This window comes from Cupressus sempervirens, chromosome 10 (assembly GCF_028749045.1).
Source record: "Cupressus sempervirens isolate cs-2001-9-10 chromosome 10, ASM2874904v1, whole genome shotgun sequence".
NCBI lineage: Eukaryota > Viridiplantae > Streptophyta > Pinopsida > Cupressales > Cupressaceae > Cupressus > Cupressus sempervirens.
The window spans coordinates 498,953,133-498,974,228 of NC_143127.1; the positions used below are offsets into that span (position 1 = coordinate 498,953,133).

Sequence of the window (21,096 nt, forward strand, 5' to 3'; positions counted from 1 at the left end):
CAGCGGACACCTCTATGAAACTCAGCTTCACCTGCACAAACCGTCAACCTCAATGTCGAGCTCCCTCCTAAACACGCAAGGTAGATGTTAACTAGTGGACTGGAGCTTTCCTTGCTAACGTTTCTACTAGACTTATAGCACGTGATTCAGTTGATGCTTCTTATTGCTAACGTACTTGTATACCTCCCGCAAGCTTGTCCTCTACTTCTTGATTATTCATACGGCAATATGGCTTCAGAAATTAGTTATGCAAGTGCTGAAGAATTCTTTAGCAAATATAATTTACGGCAACTACTACAATATTTATATTTGCCGAATACCATGATGGGGGTTCGCGAACCATTTTCCCTATTTTTTAATACTCATTATAGTCCTTCAAATCTGAATATCCTGCCACTTCATAATATTAATCAATACCAAAGGCTGCCTGACATAATTTTCTTTGCATATAGTATTAGAAACAATAAACATGGGCCTGTAGGAAAAATACATTGACCATCAAATATCTGCCCAAACAAATATTCTTCCACGACAATATTAGAGATCTCCAACTTCATAAATCTGTTTCCAGAATTCAACCGATATTGTTCAAGGCAGTAAACTTTATGAATCAACCCTTCGGTAAAGTTCACAGAATATGAGCTCAAATAATTATATATATCAGTCTTCAAAGAGCAGCACAAACTCCCCGTTAGTTTTGATTCTTTTCCAGATTTGATAAAATCAATTACCTTAGAGGATGGCAGGATGCATGGCTCTAATACCACTGTAATATCCCAAACGGATATAGACCCAATTCCTTCCTCAAAAATATATTCAAAACTAAAAAGTAGGCAGATGAATTACGAAACAACAATAGAAACCAATAGATTTTCCAATAGATATTAACCCGTTCTTTCTCAAAATAATGTTTAGGATTCAAGGATATGAAAATGTGTTACAAACCAACAGTATAAAACTAGTAAACTCTCATAAAATTCCCTAAAACATGTTATTGCATTATACAATAGCAATATAATAACGCACATTCAAAATTCAATCTTAAACACAATTTTATAGTCAAATTGGAACACTAAGAGAACTTGTAAGCATATAGGAGACACCTAAAGTGATGTCTCCATGGACAATGGGTTTGCATCCATTGTCTGCCGGCACGAGGGGCTACGTCCTAACATTGGCTGAAAGCTGAAGCTTTCCAAATAACTCTCGCAAAAGAAACTAAAATTTGAATCATAAATCAAACATGCCAAATGAACGAGTCTCTTCTCCTTTTATCCTCACAGCCATAACTCCTCAACTCCTTTCCTGGCTTTTCGTCTTATCTCTCCTTGTCGTTTCTAGCCCACTTTATAAAGTTAAATTGACCTTTTATAATTTGAATCCCTGCTCCCATAGTCAATTTTAATATCATATGAATATGTCCTTAAATTTTCTAATGTCCCAAAAGGGGACATTACACTTAAAGTCTTGTGTGAAAAGATATCCAGAAGTTCACTCTCTTTGGCCTGAACTCCCTGCTTTAGGTGGCCCTCGCAATAATATTCGATAACCCAAGGTTGTCAAAGGTGAATTCCATGTGTAATAAAACTTGCCGTTGTTGACTATCTGGACAAAGCATTTATGTTATTGTTTGCGGTGATTGTATTGCTCTTAGAATGTCCTTGTTGAATGTCCCAACAAGATACATGAATGAAGAGTGAAGCTATACAAAAATGTTGCTAATATTTTTACCAGCACAATATCCCAATGGAGCATGTGAATGAAGAAGGGTATCGTACATAAACTTTGCTCAGATTTCTACCAGCCCTCCACTGTTGCTCCCTAACATTGGGCGGGGATGCTATGCTGTGGGTTCTACAAATGCGATGATAGAATGCTCCATTTGTAGGAATGGCTAATAGAAGATCCTCAAAGATTTGTTAGACTCATATCCAGACTGCTAATGTACTTTGTTGACTATTCAAACAGTGTGAATGAATCGCTGCATTTTCTCTATTGCCGAGAAAATATATTTACCATTGTCTCCGTAGAGTCTTTTGTTTGCTCATAACCACATAGAACTCCTTTCTCTATGCGTTGCATTCAACTTCTATCTTCTTTGCAGACATAAACACATTCAGTTTCATTACCATTGTGAATGCTATGCCTGTCCCATGGAGAGAGTAATAAATCAAAGTATCACACAGTATCCACCAACTTCCACATTAAATAACCCAAAAGTATAATAGGGAACTCTCAATCTGATATTTGTAGGCATATCAGGCAGTGGCCATTTGTATTACAATAATAATAGGAACTCTCATATATTCATATATGAACAATAATCATATATTTAAATATAATGAACAGAAGAACCATTTCTACAAATACCTTTGAATGTTTGTGATTCTTTAACACTTATAATATTAAAAATCTCTATTAGTTTGTTTTGAAGATTCTGGCCGAATCTTCCAAGGCCATCTAGGTTAGGCCTTGAACCAACAAAGATAGTATTCCCGGTTTTTATCTTGTGAAATGCTAGTTTAACACATAAAATGATAACAAATGGTATAATATTTAAATGATGATTGACACTAACATCAATGACATTTGTATATTGTTATTTTTCCCTTCAAGCAGTTCTAACCATTATAGATTAAACTAACTTTAATTAATTAACTTTTGAAGTCACTCAATTATTTAATATTATGTTTATAATTTTCTTTTTAATTCATAATATTAATTTAATCTTCACTTTATAACCTTGGTGAGAGGGGGCATTAAATGACCACTCTAAAGGGAACATTATAGGTCCATACCTTCCTTCATTACGACCTTTCTATAGTTCGTTCCATATGGCCATTCAGTGTTCTGTGACTGGCTATCTGGCACAAGCGACGAACGAAACATTACATTGAAGCCATCCTATGAGTTTTTGATGGGGAGAAGCCCGCTATGGGCTACATATATGAGGGCATGGATAGGGCCAAGGAGGCTATTAGAGCCAAATATGTAGTAGTAGAGGACAAGTATGGCCCTATTTGGGACATAATTGATAGGAGATGGCAAAATCAGCTTCATAAGCCCATCCACATAGTAGCCTATTACCTCAATTTGGCAACTGTTTTTGTGAAAATTTCAAGGCAAATGAGTGTTAAAGTTTGTAGCTTTGATAGAGATCTTTATCTCTCCAAATCTGGACATTATTACCGTTATTGTCATTTTCTGCTGAAAAGGACACGTAAGTTTAATTTGTAATAGTAAATGTAAATGACATGTGTCATTCACATGCATTGAGGCATGAATATTCGAAGAGTTATAATTAATTATAGGAGTCATGAGAATCTCAAGAGACCTTCAATTCTAATGTGAAGAGTCTCCCCTATTGTTATATATTCACATCAAGCAAAGGATATTGTACACTTGAAAATTTCATTATCAATAAAGATATATTTGTGTTGTGTGGCTGGGTTTTTCCCTTCATTCTCAAAGGGTTTTCCCAAGATATTTCTGGTGTTCTTTGTTACAGTTCTATCTCTTTCTTTTTGCTGGTTATTTTCAAGGACATTTCTGGGCTCTAGTTTTAACAATGAGGACGTTCTTAGTGGCCTATACATTGTGATATTGAAGATGACCACTAATGCCACATATATATTGCTTGAGATAGATGCCTATAATAAGGCAACAGGGCCCATTTTTTCAAGTCAAATTTGTAAAGGTAGTACAAAATTGTAGCCAGGTAAAAATTGCAGCTTAAAGCCTTGTACAATCTAGTTTCTAAATTTCTAACTTTAAAGTTCAAACCTTGAAATGAGACTAATATTGTTTTTTTTTTCCTTTTTTCAAAATTTAGATACATGGTGGCAAATTTTTGAATCTGCAACCAAAAACCTTCAGCAAATCGCCATTTGCATAATGAGTCAGCCAAGTAGCGCTTTCGGATGTGAGTGCAATTGGAGCATGTTTAAGAACATCCACTCAATGAGGCATAACAAGTTGTCTGTAGAGAAAATGAATAAGCTAGTCTTTGTGCATTACAACCTGTACATTAGAACCAGGGAGATTTTGGATAGTGACACCTCTCTGATTACTCTAGAGGAGGTTGATCCAGAGTCTGAGTGGATCACTAAGGCTACTGATCCTATCTTTGATGTTGAGGACTTAGAGTGGGTTGACGAGGCAGATAGAGAGGCTGAGGCTGTGGCTATGGTAGTAGAGGACTAGAGAGCTACAATTGTTCTTAGTGGCACCTCACAGGCACTGGCAGAGACTACAGTTGATCCTAGAGACACCTCACAGGCTGATGCTATGGCTAATTAGTCATCCAAGACCTACCTAGAGGCCTTACTAAGAGGCATTTTATAGATTATACTGAGCCTGAGGTTGAGGTTGGGGATGAGGATGAGGATGAGGATGAGGAATACGAGCCATAGCTATGGTCTTGTTTTAACTTTTTGTTTAACTTAACATATGATTGGAATTTGGAACATTTGATGATGACTATTGATGTGTTGGATTTCATGGATTTGATATACATTTTGATGGGTTTCACAGATTTATCATTTTATATATCTATATTTTACTTGTCTATTTCTTTTAGCTGCTATTTAGTATTTAGCAATTTACTTTTGTACTTATGTAATTGATGTATGTTTAAGTATGTGCATTGTGATCAAATTACCTTCTATTTCATGATGTTATTGTCTTTAAGCTTTATTCAATAATGGGTGCATGGAATGTTCTTTAAATCCTAAAAAATCTTAAAATTTCGAAGTTTTTTTCACTTTGCCGAGTCACTGGTGAGTTCGAGCTGGGTCACGAGTCAAGTTACCTTTGCCGAGTTTGAGCCGGGTCGAAGTCTTGTTACTTTGAGATGAACATAGGATTGGCCATGATGTGTCAGTTGACAATAACTGCCAAAGCATACCATATGCAAACATCAACCATAACCCAAAGTAAAAATAGAAAAATAATTGTATTACTAGTACATTAGTAGGTAAATAAGTTCACTAATTATTCAAACATTTGTTAACAAAGTGTTTATTTTCCTTGGGTACGATCTTGAGATAGCAACACAATAATGTTTTCACTGATACTTGCTTTCTCAATAATGATCAAAAGTAGATAATTTCTAACATAAACTATTTGTTTGTTTTTGTGGCATTGAAGTGACTGAACTGCTGCAAGTTTTGTTTCCCTTCTCATACGTGGGACATGATGTAGTAAAAAAAATGGTGCCTTTGAATGCCTTGATTGTGCATTTGTTTGTTTTGTTTTTTTTGTTCCCACTCTTGTTGGGAGCAAATAATAAGGGACACCCTAGAAATGCCCAAAAACTAAACCAATTGCTGATAGGAATTTAGTCAAATAATTTTCATCCAACTCTTTATTTCTCCCTTTAATGTTTAAACCCCTTTATGGTTCCAAAAATAAAATGTTGTTTGGTTTATGTCTTTGTATAGATTTGAAATCACATAACATGAACAAGAAGGAATTTATAATAATATGCAAACTGAAGATTGAACTACCTGCTGAAATAATATTATTTTCAAAACTTATAAAATCAAACACATAGCAAACTTTTCAACTCACTAATTACTCCAGCATTATAACATAATGTTCCAGTAATGACTTCCCATCTTGTTGCTATAGTAACATGAATAGTGCTGTGCTATAGTGATGTGAATAGTGTCACGCTACAGTGCTGCACTACAGTAACGTGAATAGTGCGGCGCTTCAGTATAATTTGTCTTCAATCAGTCCATGATCTTGATAAAAATCATCCATTCAGAATGGCATAAGCATTGGACAAGAAGTGGGGAGGATATTAGCAAACACCTAATCTGCCTATAGTTGGAAGTGCGCCCAGGCGGCCTGTTAATTAAGCTGATAGCAATGAATTCCAAAGGCCAAACTCCAAGGGAATGATGTATGTCCCAAGAGAGGATAGATGTCCTCTAATGCCAAGAGTGGATCTGTAACTCACACATCGATTTCTCCTCGTATTCAACCTTGCCGATGAAGCCACTAACGCTCACTTTTATTCTTTCTCCAAGGGTTGACTCAACTCACATGAGCAATGTGGGACAAAAGTTGTGCAATATAAAACATATTAAAATATTTACTTATGTCTCCCTTAGGTGCCCCTTTGATTTGCACACATTCCCATAAAATTTAATAATAAAGTAACACTTCAATATTTTACAACTAAATTAACTATTACTTTAATAATACTTTAGGCATAAAAATATATTAGCTATCAGACTCCGAATAGCACGAGTGATGGCTCGTCGGAAAACTCTCGCCGAGGAGTATCAAATCCAATCACCAAAACTAGCCTCCCTTGTGTCTTGTTGACTTACTAAAAATAGTAACTATGCCCGAGATTGAGTAAATCAACTCTTTATTGGCCCAAACTGGAGATAACTAGGCCAAAACACTCCAGGATACCTTTAAACCCTTCGTTAGCCCTCGGGACCATGTAGAACTAGACTAACGCACACACACTTGGTCAACTACTAAAGTGGGGACATTACACTTATTGTAAAATAATTAATTTACACAAGACAGGTTGTTAGAGCTGAAGGGTGCTCATGAGTAGTTATTCTCAAACTTTTGTTCAGTATAGATGCTTGTTATTTAAATGAAAACTGATATTGTTTCCTCCTCCACAGGTGATGTTGGTCCACCAAACTTGGAAAAGCTTATTCAACAATTCAGTGATGCTTCTGTTACACACCATGAAGGTATGATTTATTATTATTTTGTATGCTTTGGATGATCTGTACGATTAAGAAGAAAGTAATAAATGATAGAGAAGCAAGTTCTTTATAATACCTAGGGTCAACTGAAATAGAATTTTGTAAATGGTACTTAGCTTTAAAATACTAAGTTGTGCAATACACATGCAATTCAATTAGTAAATATTTTGTGCATTAGCTGGTATTCTGAATAATGGGGAGCACACATGCTTAGCTTCTACCAAATTGATTTTCATTTTTGACAAGTCACCAAAGTTCCAAACAAAACGCACATGCACTATTAAGTAGTTTGCTTGACTTATTGTTAAGTTCTAACTGAAACTATACTTGTATGCCACTAACTTGCCATAATAGTTGACCATTCCGTTATCTTGGAGTCAAGCATTGCAAGATGGTTATAGTCATGAGTTATAGTATTTTCTATTTGGTGATATGTGGAACAGATGAGGCATTTCTGTTTTGTATTATTCAGAAGAATTTTATTCATAGAAGTGAATTGCCATAAACATGAACATATAATACAAAATGTAGGTAAAGCTTTAAGTATGAATGCATTGAAATCAACAATATTTGATATAGATAAAAATCATGTAGATTTACCATTGCTATATAATTAATCTGAAATTTAATGGATTGGACTTAGTTTTCCTTCATTAAATTTGAATCGAACCTTTACATTAATTAAATTAGCATGAGAAGTTTATGTCAACATGTAAGAGAATTTTGAATATGTACTAAAAAATGGTGAAACTGAAAATATGTAAATTGAAAACTTCGTTTATTTCAATTACTGCTTTTGGAATCGATGGCCACCCAAAGATAGCTTCTACTCAAGCAATCCACTATTAGATCAACACCATCAACTCTAGGATTACACATGAAACGCATAGGCGAAACATGTGAGTTGACAGCAAGCCTCCACTGCATTGTCGTTCAACTTTTGTTGAGCCACTCAGATAGAGACATTTTTGTGCCCTTCACTAGATCGCAAAGATACTAACCCGTGAAATCCTTCATGCAATTATGTTCAACAATCTCTTTGGGTATGGCCATAAACACAAATGTTGACTCAAACTTAGCCACGGACACGACCACAAACACGTATATAGTGAAGGACACAGATACATCCACAATGAGAGACAAACAAAAACATTGCCACGACAACAGACACAAACTTGACAACAGACAAAGCCTTGATGACAGAGAAAGCCTTGGTGGTGACAGTGAAAAACATAAGCTTGGAGAGAGATAAAACCTCGAAGGTGGAAAAGGCCTCAATGGTGACAATTATGGACAAAACATTGGTGGTAGGAATGGCTTGAATGAAGGATAGAGTCTCAATGACAAATAGAGCCTTGGAGGCAATAGTGATGGTGACGAACATAACCTTAGTGACAGAGAGTACCTCAGCTTCAGATAAAGCCTTGACAACAAGAAGAGTCTCAACGATAGACAAAGCCTTGGTGATGGATAAAATCTTGATGACAGATAGGGCCTTGACAATGATGAAGATAACCTTGGCGGCAATGATGACGGACAAAACCTTTGCAATGGACAAAACCCTTGTGACAGATAGAGCCTCGGTGGTAGATAGAACCTTGACTACGAAAATGATGGAGAAAACCTTGGCGACACATGACCTCAACGACGACAACAATAGACAGAAACTTGGTAACGAAAAGTGCTTCAATGACATGTAGAGCCTTGGTAGACAAAGCTTAGATGGTCAAAACCTTGGTGGTTAGAACTTCGGCGGACATAACCTCGTAACAAATCTTGACAGATAGAGCCTCGACAGTTAAAACTTTGGCGGATAGAACCTCGACAGACAAAACCTCGGCGAAAGACAAAGCCTCGGTGTGATGGAGCCCTGATTTATAAAATCAGAATTTCTATTTGATTACTAGTCTTTTCGTTTCATTTGTTGGTTTTATCTTTAAACACTATTCCATTTCCATTAGATATGGACTTTTCATTTGTACAAGGTAATATGATTTTACTATGATTTGACCAATAAGAATCAGATTTGTGTTGATGCAATCTTATTTTATTTTGCTGTTATGCAATGCCTTATGTTGCTAACAACATATTAGGTATTATTGATCCAAAGCGTCATTTCAAGTTTGTATTAGAGGAAGGATGGATATCTTTGGTTGTATGAACCAGGGTTATCTAACATGGCACAATTGATATGGAAGTTGGGGCTTGAGTGGACTCAAAGATATATATTCACACATAGGGCTTGCTAAGACAAAGTGAGGCGTGATGTTGACCATAAATTGGATTGTGTAGATACATTACTGAACGAGTATTTCAGGGAAATTGTATGAGATGAAGATATTTTATGTAAATAATCAATCGAAGTCACTGACCATTGATATAGAAATGAATAGTATCTCACAAAGCAAGTTTTCGTAGTGAAGATATGACATCAGGAAACATAGCAAGAGATGTGCAAAGGGGTTTAGTAGGTGAAATACCTTGGAATGCAACAACAATGATAGCAATTATTTGTTGAAGACTACTGCATAGGATTAAGATTATCTAGAGTTCTTAGCAAAATGAAATTAGCATTGTCTTAAGGAAATAGGCTTTTACCTTGCACTGAAAATTAATGTCTAGTTGAGAAGCTCTGCATGAACTCTTTGGTACCAATACCTTCTGCCTGAGGAAATTTGAGTAGTAAGTAGAGATAATGGTTATGTTGGTTGTGAAGTTCGAAATATTGTGAGGGCATGGATGTATTCAACAAATATGCAAAAAGCATTCATCATATGAGAGTCTTGAAGATGCGATAAAGAGGCAGAGTATATTGAATGTGCAATGGAAAGAAACTACAGTATATAGTGCTCACAGTGATCAGCAAAAGATATATACATGGTGGACCTTAGTAAAAGTACAAGCAATCTGTATGGCAATGATAAAGATGGAATGGTAACCATTTGAACACCAATCACGAAGGTTTAATGATAGCTAAAATAGATATGCAATGATGAAGTCTTCACGATGCTAAACAATCAATAATCAAAGTGTTCCAAAAGTCAATTTAAATGGGAGTGTATTATAGTACCCAGTAGGAATACTGTGGTACGTTGATATGCTCGCATATAAGTGTCACTATGTAGAAGTATGAGGAGTTTGAAGCATACAAAGGTTCTGTGACAATATATTATACATAGAATTATTCTACTGTCATCAAATAACGTTGAAGCCAACATATAGGAGTGTAAAAGGTGAAAGTATTTAAGTCCTTGATGGAAATGAAATATACGAATTAAAAAGTTTATAAACTAAGACTCCAAGATTGCCATTGAAATTTGGATATTCAAACTTACGTTTGTGCTGCAAAGAAAACCGCAGGGATGTGGTTAATAAATAAGATGGACAATATCACTATCATGAGAAGTGGTTGAGTAGTTATTATATGACAAAGGGATAAACTCTGCTGCTAATATCAAATCGATAGGAAAAGCCATTGAAAAGAATATCGCAAATATGCATAATAGCAGAATTTTCAATAGCCAAATCTAATAGGATCACTTGAGAAAAAGATTTTACTTTTTGTAAACTGCATCTAACGATATCTTGTGTTTGGTTGCAGGTTCTTGAACATACATGGAGAAGAATAAAAGGAGAAAGTTGTTCTAGTGGAGGAGAAGAGTGGGTTAATGCATTTAAGATTGAGCAATTGACTCATTCTTGTTGCCAACAATATATTGGCATAGCCAATTTTAGGAGTATCATGGATGGTTCAAAGGATATGTATAGACACATGCACCTTTGAACGACATGTCCATGAGAAAAGGAGGAGTTCGGGAGGAATTTTTTTAGCATCAGCAGGATGCCCCAGGTTGTTTATATAATACAATTCATACCTGATTAGAAGTTTATATTTTGAACAAACATTCAAAGGGAGTTATTGATTAGTTTTTAGTTATGAAGAGTTGCATTGTTTTGAGGAGAGTATAGCACGTCTCTGTTGTCTATAAATATGAGATGTAAAATCAAACAAAACACAAATTTTTAACAATTTTTACAACCTTCTGCATACAAATATTATATATGCTCCTTTGATATATTATTTTTTCATTGGCAAAGATTGAATGATTGAACAAAGCTCGTGGATATTGGATCCTTGAGTAGATTGTTATATATGCGATTCTAGATTGGACTATAGTGGATCAAGCATCAATAATGAGTGTCTTCATTGTATTTCCATTTCTCGCATAACCAATAAGAAATTTTATTTTATTTTATTGTAAGAAGCTTTAGAGTCAAAAATATTATATTGTCTCGTCCTTTATGAACATTTTTTAATCCTCTAAATAATTCAATATCAGATAAGTGGATTGGATCATTTATTATTTTTCAGACTCAATTATAGATATAGTGAAATATTAAACTATTTCCATATCCGTGTCTAGCTTGTCTCGTTACGTGTTAAAGTCAATCTAGACTAGTTGGAAATTGTATGAATATATTTGATTCATTGCATCTTGATTATTAAATCATTTATAGTTGAATTGTGTAGAATTTTATAAAGTTGTATGTTATAAACTTATAATATGGACTCTATTGCCCATTTAATTTTGGCATTGGTCTTTATATTACTTGTGATTCATAATCTATATGTTGGCAATTATTTAAAATGTTTCCTTTGAAAATTAGTATATTCGTTTATTATAATAATTCACATGCATTCTTCTTTTAAATCACCTCATTCCCAAGTAATCATTTTCATTATTATTTTTAGAACATACAAGTTTGAAGTATTTACATTTTGAAGTTATCATCGAAGTTGTGAAGTCAATATAACTTCAGTACTTTTTCACAATTTTTGTACAAGTTGAAGGTTTTCTACATTCCTTGCCATTTCAAAGGACTTCCATTACATTTATAATCAAGTTATCTGCTAAAAACGTCCTTGGATTTTAGCTATTTGTCTAGGATTAGGTGCACATGCCTTGGTTTTGCAGAGCCAGAAGCGCACGAGATTCAGATCATATAAATCAATGCCGTCACGTTGGCACTTTTCAGGTTGGAATTCAAACATCGAGTTGGCCAAACTCGTAGGATTTCAATTTGTGGTTTTGGGAACAAACATGGTGGATAGTGCATAGGTGGATAGGGCCTTGGTGGTGGACTTAAGCTCAACGACAAACAAAATGTCAGCGGTTGACAAAACCTTGACGAAGGCTCAACTGCAGGAAAAACTCGATGGCGGACAAAGCTCGCTGCATATAAGAAAGGGCTCTATACTCAATAGATTGAAGGCCTAGCTCATGAAACAAAGTTGTGGCAAAACTTAAGTCGTCTTGATGTGTCCATGTTGTCTTGGCAAGACGACGGACAAAGCTTATCGCAAATAAGAAAGGGCTTCCTACTCAATAGATTGAAGGCCTAGCTCATGAAACAAAGTAGTGGTAAAACTTTTGTCATCTTGATGTGTGCATGTTGTCTTGGCAAGATCCATGCAAGCAATGCCTTTTTTTTGTATTGGCAAATCTTTTTGGAGCAGCCCTATAATCATGCCTTCATCCTCTTGTGATGCATCACCTTTATCGTCATCATCTACTTTCCCCTACTTGTGTAAACGAAATATTAGTTTTTCTTCACAATGCTTGAATATATTACTAACCAATCTACATGCTGGCATAGAAGGGACACATTTTAGATTATGAACATTCTACAACATAGATATGATGAGATAATTCATCCATCTCTCAATGTGCGAAAGTATCATAACACTCTTGATTGTGACTAAGAAGTGAATAAACATATCATGGATCAATTCTTGCAACTCTAGATCTAAGAGGAGGTTACTTTGTCATTTCCACAATTCTCCAATATTGTAGATCTCTTGCCAAAAGTATCACTGTTGATGTCATCAAGGCTTTGAAAGCTTTCAATGATCAAATGCAATATCTCTAGCATGGTGTTATCATCATACGATGCTCAAGGAGCTGAGATTCTCAAGATCTCATTGGCACATGCTGCAGCTGCCAACTTCATTTCCTTGTGATGGTGCCTCAATAGCCTAGGTTGACTTAAGCCATCCTTAATTGGAGAAAGGATCCTTTGTATAAATCTTGAAGGTAATTGGTCCACCTTACACAAACATAATTCCAATATATCTAATGGAAGATCAATACCCTTGTTGAGCTCTTTGCTAATCCTTTGTAAATTTTTAGTGTCTTCAACAATCGTTGTCCATCACTGTTGGGCGCCATAGTGTGATCCAAATTGCAAAATCTCTCAATCATCCCATAGGATGGTAAGATCGCTAGCTTTGATACCACTGTAATGGACCCACTGACACACTTGAGTTTTCCCAAAACATGTCATGTACGATTGTACTCAAGGGTGAAGCACATGACAAATGTCATGTCATGTCATGTACCATTGTACCCAGGGGCGACGCACATGACAAATGTCGTATAGTGATATGCTCAAGTAGGGTTGTACGATGATGAGATTGGAGGGCCGAATAATGATGCGCCTACGAACGAAGTTGGTTCGTATGGTGTATGGGCAATAGAGTGATTGTATAGTGTACATGTATGTTTGCTGATGTATGGTGGGGAAGTTAAGATAAGTTTCTTCCTTGAGATGGCATGTAGAAATAGGGTGCACTATTGTATGGATAGGATAAGCACGAAGTGTTGTACGATCAAAGAGGTTGGTGTTGGTGCTTTCTTCTGTACAATGTTTTCTTAGCCTTTGACTTTCAGTGTTGCCAAATGACCCTAAAAAATATGGTGTTTGCCTTAAGTGCCTTCAATATGGGAGTTGTGTTGTTGTACAGATTACAAGTAAAGATAATAAATGGATTGAAAGAAACTTTATCAACAATGAGCGCAAGAATGGACTCTGAATAGATTTCTGCCAAGAAGCATATATGCGCCGAAGATGATGATAATACTTTGGATGAAAGGACAAAACACTGGATGGTTGTTGCCAAAAGCATCAACTCAAATATATTTAAAGACAATGAAACTATTTCAGATTTAAAAGGCATAAAATAAGGTCCGAGCAAAGATAAATTGGAACAATACAAATCAATCTTTAAATGAAACGATCAACAGATCTGGGGAAAAAGTGAAATATCAAAGAGATATTTCCAACAACACGCTAGGGTGGCTGTGAATCACTGAAGCTACATTCACCAAATTGGGAGGATCTTTCACCTTTGAAATGACAGACAAGAGCTCAAACTGGAATTTGCAGTACAAAATAAAATCTAAGGCACATACCAAAAACATCCTACCCATTAGAGGAAAACTCCGGAGGTACACAACAAGCACCGACACAACAATAAACACCTACAACCAAAATAAAAGATGGGCTCAAGATATCCATAAATCAATCTTGAACCCCAAATACAAATATTTTTATTTTATTAATATGGCCCCCTATATTTATTAATTAAAGGTCCTTTTATTATACAATTTAAATTTTGCGACCAATTAGATAATTAATTTAATAAAAAAATTTACTTTTAAGTTTTGGAATATCACAAATTGTAGTGTATCTCCATGGCCGATTTATAGCAGGTATTTGTAGTGATTTGAATTTATAAAAGACATTGCCGTTGTAGGTAGTATAGTCTCCAACACCTCAGATGAGATTCCCAGCTATAGCGTCAATCGTCTATGCCCAAAAATGCCTTGGTTGTGAGCTTCAATTCCACCCAATATTGGATCTCCAAGCATTATAAAGGGTTGTATACACATTGGAGGGGGTTTCCTATCAATTTCCTAGTGGTGCGCTTGGATGCCAAGTTTTTATCAATTGCAACTTGACTCCAGAATTTATTAAGTAATATCCTCTTCATTTTATATGGTTTCACTTAGTAAGAAAAGCATTTGGTGCAAAGCTTTGAAAATTAGTTTTATAATTTTTTTATGCAAAGTTATTGTCTTGCCTAGCAACACTTAATAAGAATTTGAGGAATTGTCTTTAATTCAAAAATCAAGCACATAAATAGTAAGTCTACCGAATTGAACAAAACAAAGAGCAATCTTGAACACCTTTGAGTCTCTTACCTCTGGAAGGAATTGGCTGACTAAACTGGCAGTGGGACCCTCTAATCATTTGACTTTGCCTATGAGGGCCACTTATAGGCTAATCCAATCCACCATGGTGGGGACATTATACAGTATGTATCTATATTGAAAAATTGGTATAGTCATTATAGGCTTGGTGAAATCCAATAGATTTTGTACATGAGCCTACTTATCCAAGACCAACGTCTTGAACTTTTGGGCCCTATTTGAATGTGAAGCCTTCCATAGACCCCATTGGTTGGAAATAACCATTTGCCTCAATGCCTCTTGCACCTTGAGAAGTCGTTCATAACAATAGTATGACAGGAAAATAGATTCTCAACAACCTAAGTTAATAACAGTATGTAAATAAAAATTGTGTAAACTTATAGAGAATTTGATAATTAAAGATGTCGCAAAGTTTTATTAAAATCAAATAAATAAATTAAATTTGGCAATAACCTCCAACAACTACAATTTTGAGAAAATTATGAATATTGATCGTGACATTTGGTGGTTTGTCATGAACATTTGTATCTCCTTCCTCATTGAATATTTGTTCCACCCGCTTTATTTGAGTGCCAATTTGTTGCATTACCAAGTTGAGGAGTGTATGGTGCATGGTGTTAAAAAAATGTGGTCATTTCAACCCTCAACCAAAGCACCTACACCCTACAATTTCCCCCATTGTTTGTGATTACCTAGACCACATTCTCACTACCCAATCTTAATAAACTTAACGAGAATTCTGAAAATGAACTTTGCATCTTTCACTTCCCTTCACAATCAACTACCCCTAGAAATAGTACCCCTTTGGAGGACATGACAATTACATTAATCGATGCACAGTTTCTGGTATCTTTCCATTCATCAAAAACAATAGAAACACCCTATTCAATCCAAGAATCTCTAATTCGTTGGAGGGAAGGGATACGCGTCCAACTTGGAGTGGAGAAGTTATGCCAAGCAACGAGGTGGCTGAAAATGGAAGGCATATTGACATTTGGAGTTTGTGTGGAGAGACTAGAACAATGGAAAATTTGTTTTCACTTTATCTGCAAATATATTTTTAAGAAAAACCCTTTTTCAAGCGCTAGCAGGATAAAATATATGCAGAATGTGTGTGAATAGAAGGCATCATCAGCTGGTAAGAAATATTTAGTGCTTGCAATTCCAAGTCCTCCATCCATCTTGCATTGGGGTGTTCGAAAGAGATAGCAAGCTGCATGACTTTAGATAGAGAGGTGTCAGCGGACTGGATGGTCCCGGCGGTGTTTCTGTAGTCGACGGAATGATTGTCGTCGGTGTTTTGTATTTTGTAGCCGACAGGTAAATGGTTTGTAGCGGACATAATTTTTGTGGCCGACGGACTCCTTTGGGAAGGTTCGGCAGATAGTATTTATATCCCGTCTGGGATCATTGTAAATGAACTACTATTGCTGATATTATGAAGCATAATGTATGTCTGGCATATGCGAATATAATTCTGCTATTCTGTTCCATTGTCTGTATGCGTTCCTTTATTTTACCTGTATGGTAAACATTTGGCGCCATTGCCTTATGAACCTGGAAGGTGGGAGGAATGAAGATTAATGCCAAATCAGCTTAACTGGGATCGGAATAAGGTCAAGGGAAAAGATGGAATCCGTACTGCGCAAGAGAATTTAATTCTGGCATAGCAAGCCGAATGTCGACGGAGATTTCAGAAGATTGCCTATGGAAATCAGAGCACTGAACAATTGTTGGAGGAGACTCGGCAGCGGGTAGAATTGGTGGAAGAAGCATGGGAGGAGTTCTTGAATTTGTGTTCGCCGAGGGAAGAGAATCCAGACGAAAGAGCATCGACTCGCACGGCTCGGAGTGCCAAGGGAGCACGAGCGTGGAGTGACCTCTTTGTTCGGGATACACTTCCGCAGGAGACAAATTCAGAAGATCCTTTTTCTTCACCAAGGTTCGCAGTTGTTGAGTCCACCAGTGTAGGAGAGCAGTCCCCCGGTGTGGGAAAGCAGATCGCCGGTGAGGGAGTGCAGTCCGTCGGTGTGGGAGTGCAGACCTCCGGTGTGGGAGTTCAGACCTCCGGTGTGGGAGTTTAGACCGCCGGTGTAGGAGTGCAGACCTCCGGTGTGGGAGTGCAGACCTCTGGTGTGGGAGTGCAGACCGCCGGTACGGGAGTGCAGACCTCCAGTGTTGGAGTAAACAACGCCAGTGTTGCAGGACCCAGTAACGCCTCTACCAAATTTAGTTGTGATGGCGAGACCCAAAGAAAAGCTGCCGAAGTTTGAAGGCGATGGTACAGCCGACCCCATCTGAGATTGTAAGACATTTGAGACGATTTGGCGGGCAAATGGAATCACAGATGCCAACGAATGGGTCAGGCAATTTCCGGCAACCCTACGAGGTGTGGCGATTGATTGGTTTTCGGATACGGATCCACAAAAGCTAAATAGCTGGGATAACATTAAAAAGGAGTTCCTGGCGGAATTTAAACTCTTGCGGGATGATAATGAAATCGTAGCAGAGATTTTCAATACCAAACAGGGGAAGCACGAAACTGTTTGTGTCTACGTCAGGAGATTAAAAGACTTAATAAACAAAATGGAAAGCAAGCCGGCAGACGGATTGCAGAAAAGATGGTTCGTGGATGGCCTACGCTCAAAGTTGTGGAGGAAAATGAAAATTGTGCCACTGTCGTCATACACGGAAGCTTATAACAGAGTATTGGACCTCGAAAGTGAGCAGAAAACAAAGAAGAAGAACACTAGCTCATCTGATTCTGATGACAACGAGCCTGCCGGAGAAGATAGCAGCGACAATGAAGGCAGTAGCAAGAAGGTCCGTGCTTTACAGAAGAACATGATCCGCATGATGAAGGAGTTTAAAAACATGCAAAAGGAGACAAAGAGCAGTGAGCTATGGTGCATGGAGTGTAAGATCAACGATCATACTAAAGGATTGTGTCCAAAGAACCAGTTCTGCGACATTTGTCAGATCATGGGCCATTTGACAAAAGAGTGCCCCTTTAACACGAAGACAAGAGGATCTCCGCAGGTGCTTCTTACATAGGAGGCTTCCCTGTTGGGCAGTACCGGAAATACGAATAGTGCAGGTGCCACATCCGGAGGGTACAGGAATAATAACAGAGGGCAAAATAACAACAATGCGAACAATAACAATAATAATGGGCGCCGAAGTCGAACCCAGTATAATGCAAATGGACGGCCGATCGTTCAATACCGAGCATGTAATTTGTGGGGTCATTTTATGTGGGATTGTATAGCGGCAAACACACCGAAATTATTATGCAGATGGTGTGGACTCGGCGATCATGAAGATTCCAAGTGTCCAAAGTATGGAGTAAACTTGATCACTGTCGGCACGGATGTAGAGGAGGTTCTAGCAATTACACGGAGGCAAGCGGAGGAAAAGAGAAAATTGGGGGAAGCGCAGGCGGAAATTGCAAAGGCATCGTCGGCGAGGACATCTCAGTTGAAGGACATCACCGGCACCTTGGCAAGGAACTTCGCAGAACAAAACATTGTACGATAGATCTTACAAATGGAGATACCGGTCAAGATAAGTGACCTCTTCACAATGCCCTAGTTACGGACGGCCATTCTGAATCATACACTATTTCCGAAAGCAACGGAGGACACAAGAAGGGATGTGATGACAACAGACCAATGTTGCTGGCACTCACATGCGGACGGCATCCGACGGTCGTCGAGATGGGGATTTTGAAAAATGTTTTGACAGACACAATTGTCGACGGAGGGTCCAGCGTGAATGTGTTGCCGGAGGATACTTGGAAGAAGTTGGGAAAGTCGACGCTATGGCCACCTACATTCCAGTTGCTCACGGCGGACCAGCACGGGATCAAACCGTTGGGAATCTTGAAAGTGCAACCGTTACCCATTGGTACGCAACCATTTTTTTTGGATTTCGTAGTCATTCCATTGAAAAGAAAAGGATATGATGCTATTCTGGGACGGGATTGGTTGGTGCAAGCAAAAGTAAAAAATGATTGGAAATGAAATACCCTATCAATGGAGCACGGAGGGAAAAGATTCATAATTGACCTGCACACAAATGGTAGGTGAGGAGGCAGCATCGTTAGACTCAGAAGGTGAAGGCGACAGTGACGACGAAAGAAATGACGAAGGAAAGAGGAGAATGGAACCGGACGACAAAGGAATATTGAGACTAGATGGAGGATTGAATGATGACGACTTAGACTCGGTGAATGGCCTTTACCATTGGCAAATAGAAGACTGCGAACTCTTTCCGAGTTGTAATATGCTAAGGGTCGACGAAGGTAAGAAAAAGGAGGAAAATGAGTGTCCGGAGGAATACAGAGAAGCAGATGATGCAAAGGAGGTTACGGCTGAAGAAGGGAAGGGTATACAACACAGACCCAGAAAAAAGAAAGATCCCACCATTCGGTGCACGGTGAACGGACCGCACAGGAGGAAAAGAACACATCGCACCATACAATTACTTGAAGGGTACCGACAACAAGGAAATAAGCTAGATGCGCGATGACCGCAGGAACAGTGGGCGATGGAGGTAACATAGAACGGACATAAGGTGTGGCATGACAAACTTAGTAGGTTTCAGCCGGGGCAGTTGGTACTCAAGTACGACGGTCAGGATGAAATCAAACAGGAAAGGTTTAAGGCAAGATGGGTTGGACCATATCAGATCCGGGAGGTCGGCGACAATTGGGTGATAAAATTGGAGACATTGGACGAGCAAGAGGTGCCTCCGGTAGTCAACGGATTTAAATTGCAAATATATGGTGCCAGGAAAACTTCGTCGCTGTCACAGAATGGCCAGCTGACTTCGTCGTCGTTGCAGAATGGCGACGCCTGGAGGCAAAATTGAGGTGCTGTCTTTCTATTTTATTTTATTTTTGTTAAAAATAAAAAAAAATAAAAAAAATATATATTGAAGTTGAGTAGGCCCGCGGGTAACTCTCCGTGGGAGCTGGGCACATGTCCACTGGAGACTGTCCCGTGGGGCAACTCTCCGCGGGAGCTAGCCTGCGGGCACATGACCGTGGGAGACTGTCCTGCATGTAACTCTCCGCGAGAGATTGGTCGGCGGCCTTCAGGCGGTGATTCTCTTTTGTCTGCGGGGTTCTTTCTCTCCAGGTTGTCTGCGGAAGCAACCTGCAGGGTTGTTTTAAAGTAGTATAATCAAGCTTTTTCTGTCACTTTGCTCCCAATCTTTCTCAACTTTTCTCAGCGCTCGCAGACCTTTTGAGAGACCCCAACTCCAGTTCGTAATCTAAGGTGCCGAGTTCGATTTTCTAGCCATCCATGATAAAAGGGGCATGGAGAAAGATCAACAACAGCAGGAGTTAGGGAAGTTTGGGTTGCGGCATTTAGAGATGAGGAATGAAAACAATGTTACCTTGAGCTGCATTCAACAAAAGATTTGGCAAATCTTTGCAAGTTGAAGGCCACTTGACGGAATCTCGACGCCATGACGAAGATGGTTACAGTCTAACAAAACTCTTGGCGAATTGGCCAGCATGTATGTGATGCATCCTATGGCTGGAAGCGTGGTGTTCAAAGTCAGTACAGATTCTATTGCACAAACTGGTTCTTAGGTCTTGATAGCCAAGAATGGGAAAACAAGCTTTCGAGTCTAGGGGCTCTCTCTAACAGCTTTAGGCCATTCAGTCATTGCGGATGATATTGACGGAAAATTCGTTGTTGTTGCTACACAGTCAAAGGTTCACTCATAGAGAACAGTCTTTCGGCACTTGTCCGCGGGAGTTGCTCTGCGGGTCTGGGAGTGCGTGTTCGAGCGGGAGATTCGAAGTGCCGGGAATGAGAAAGGTGTGTGGAGGACTAAAAAAATTTTAGTTGGAGGCGTCAGAGGGTTGGAATATAGGAGGAAAGAGTTGTGGGCAAGCCTGGAAGCCACACGAGAAGACAGATGGAAGCAATCAGAAGTGGAGTAAAAAAAAAAAAAAAATAAACGACGACAAAATCAAATTGTTCAAAATGAGTTACAGATGATGCCCAAGGAAAGGGGATGCATCTGTGGTTGCCAGAAAGAGTGTAAAATCAGCAGAAAATGACCCCGAGGTCGTTGCCCCCTAGACCCCCAATCGTTGTGGATATCAGTCGTGGGCAGAGTAACGAGAATCGCGTGAATCGCTGATTCAGCGATCAGATTCATGCACCCCGATTTTTTTGGAGTCGGAAATCGTGATCGGCAATTTCATCGGGTGAATCGCATGTATCGGCGATTCACTCAAAAAATTGCCTGAATCGCCATTAGAAATCACCAAAAATCGGCTG

General features: G+C 38.3%; 1 protein-coding gene across 3 annotated transcripts in view; it reads left to right on the forward strand.

The window, feature by feature from the left end:
* Nucleotides 1–21,096, forward strand: part of LOC149534845 (NADH:ubiquinone oxidoreductase, 17.2kDa subunit) — a 188,892-nt gene that overhangs the window by 111,363 nt on the left and 56,433 nt on the right. For all 3 annotated transcript variants that reach the window (XM_089805579.1, XM_089805580.1, XM_089805578.1), the window contains one exon: nucleotides 6,654–6,725. In XM_089805579.1, the coding sequence (XP_089661705.1) occupies nucleotides 6,654–6,725 (72 nt within the window). The remainder of the gene's footprint in view (nucleotides 1–6,653; nucleotides 6,726–21,096) is intronic.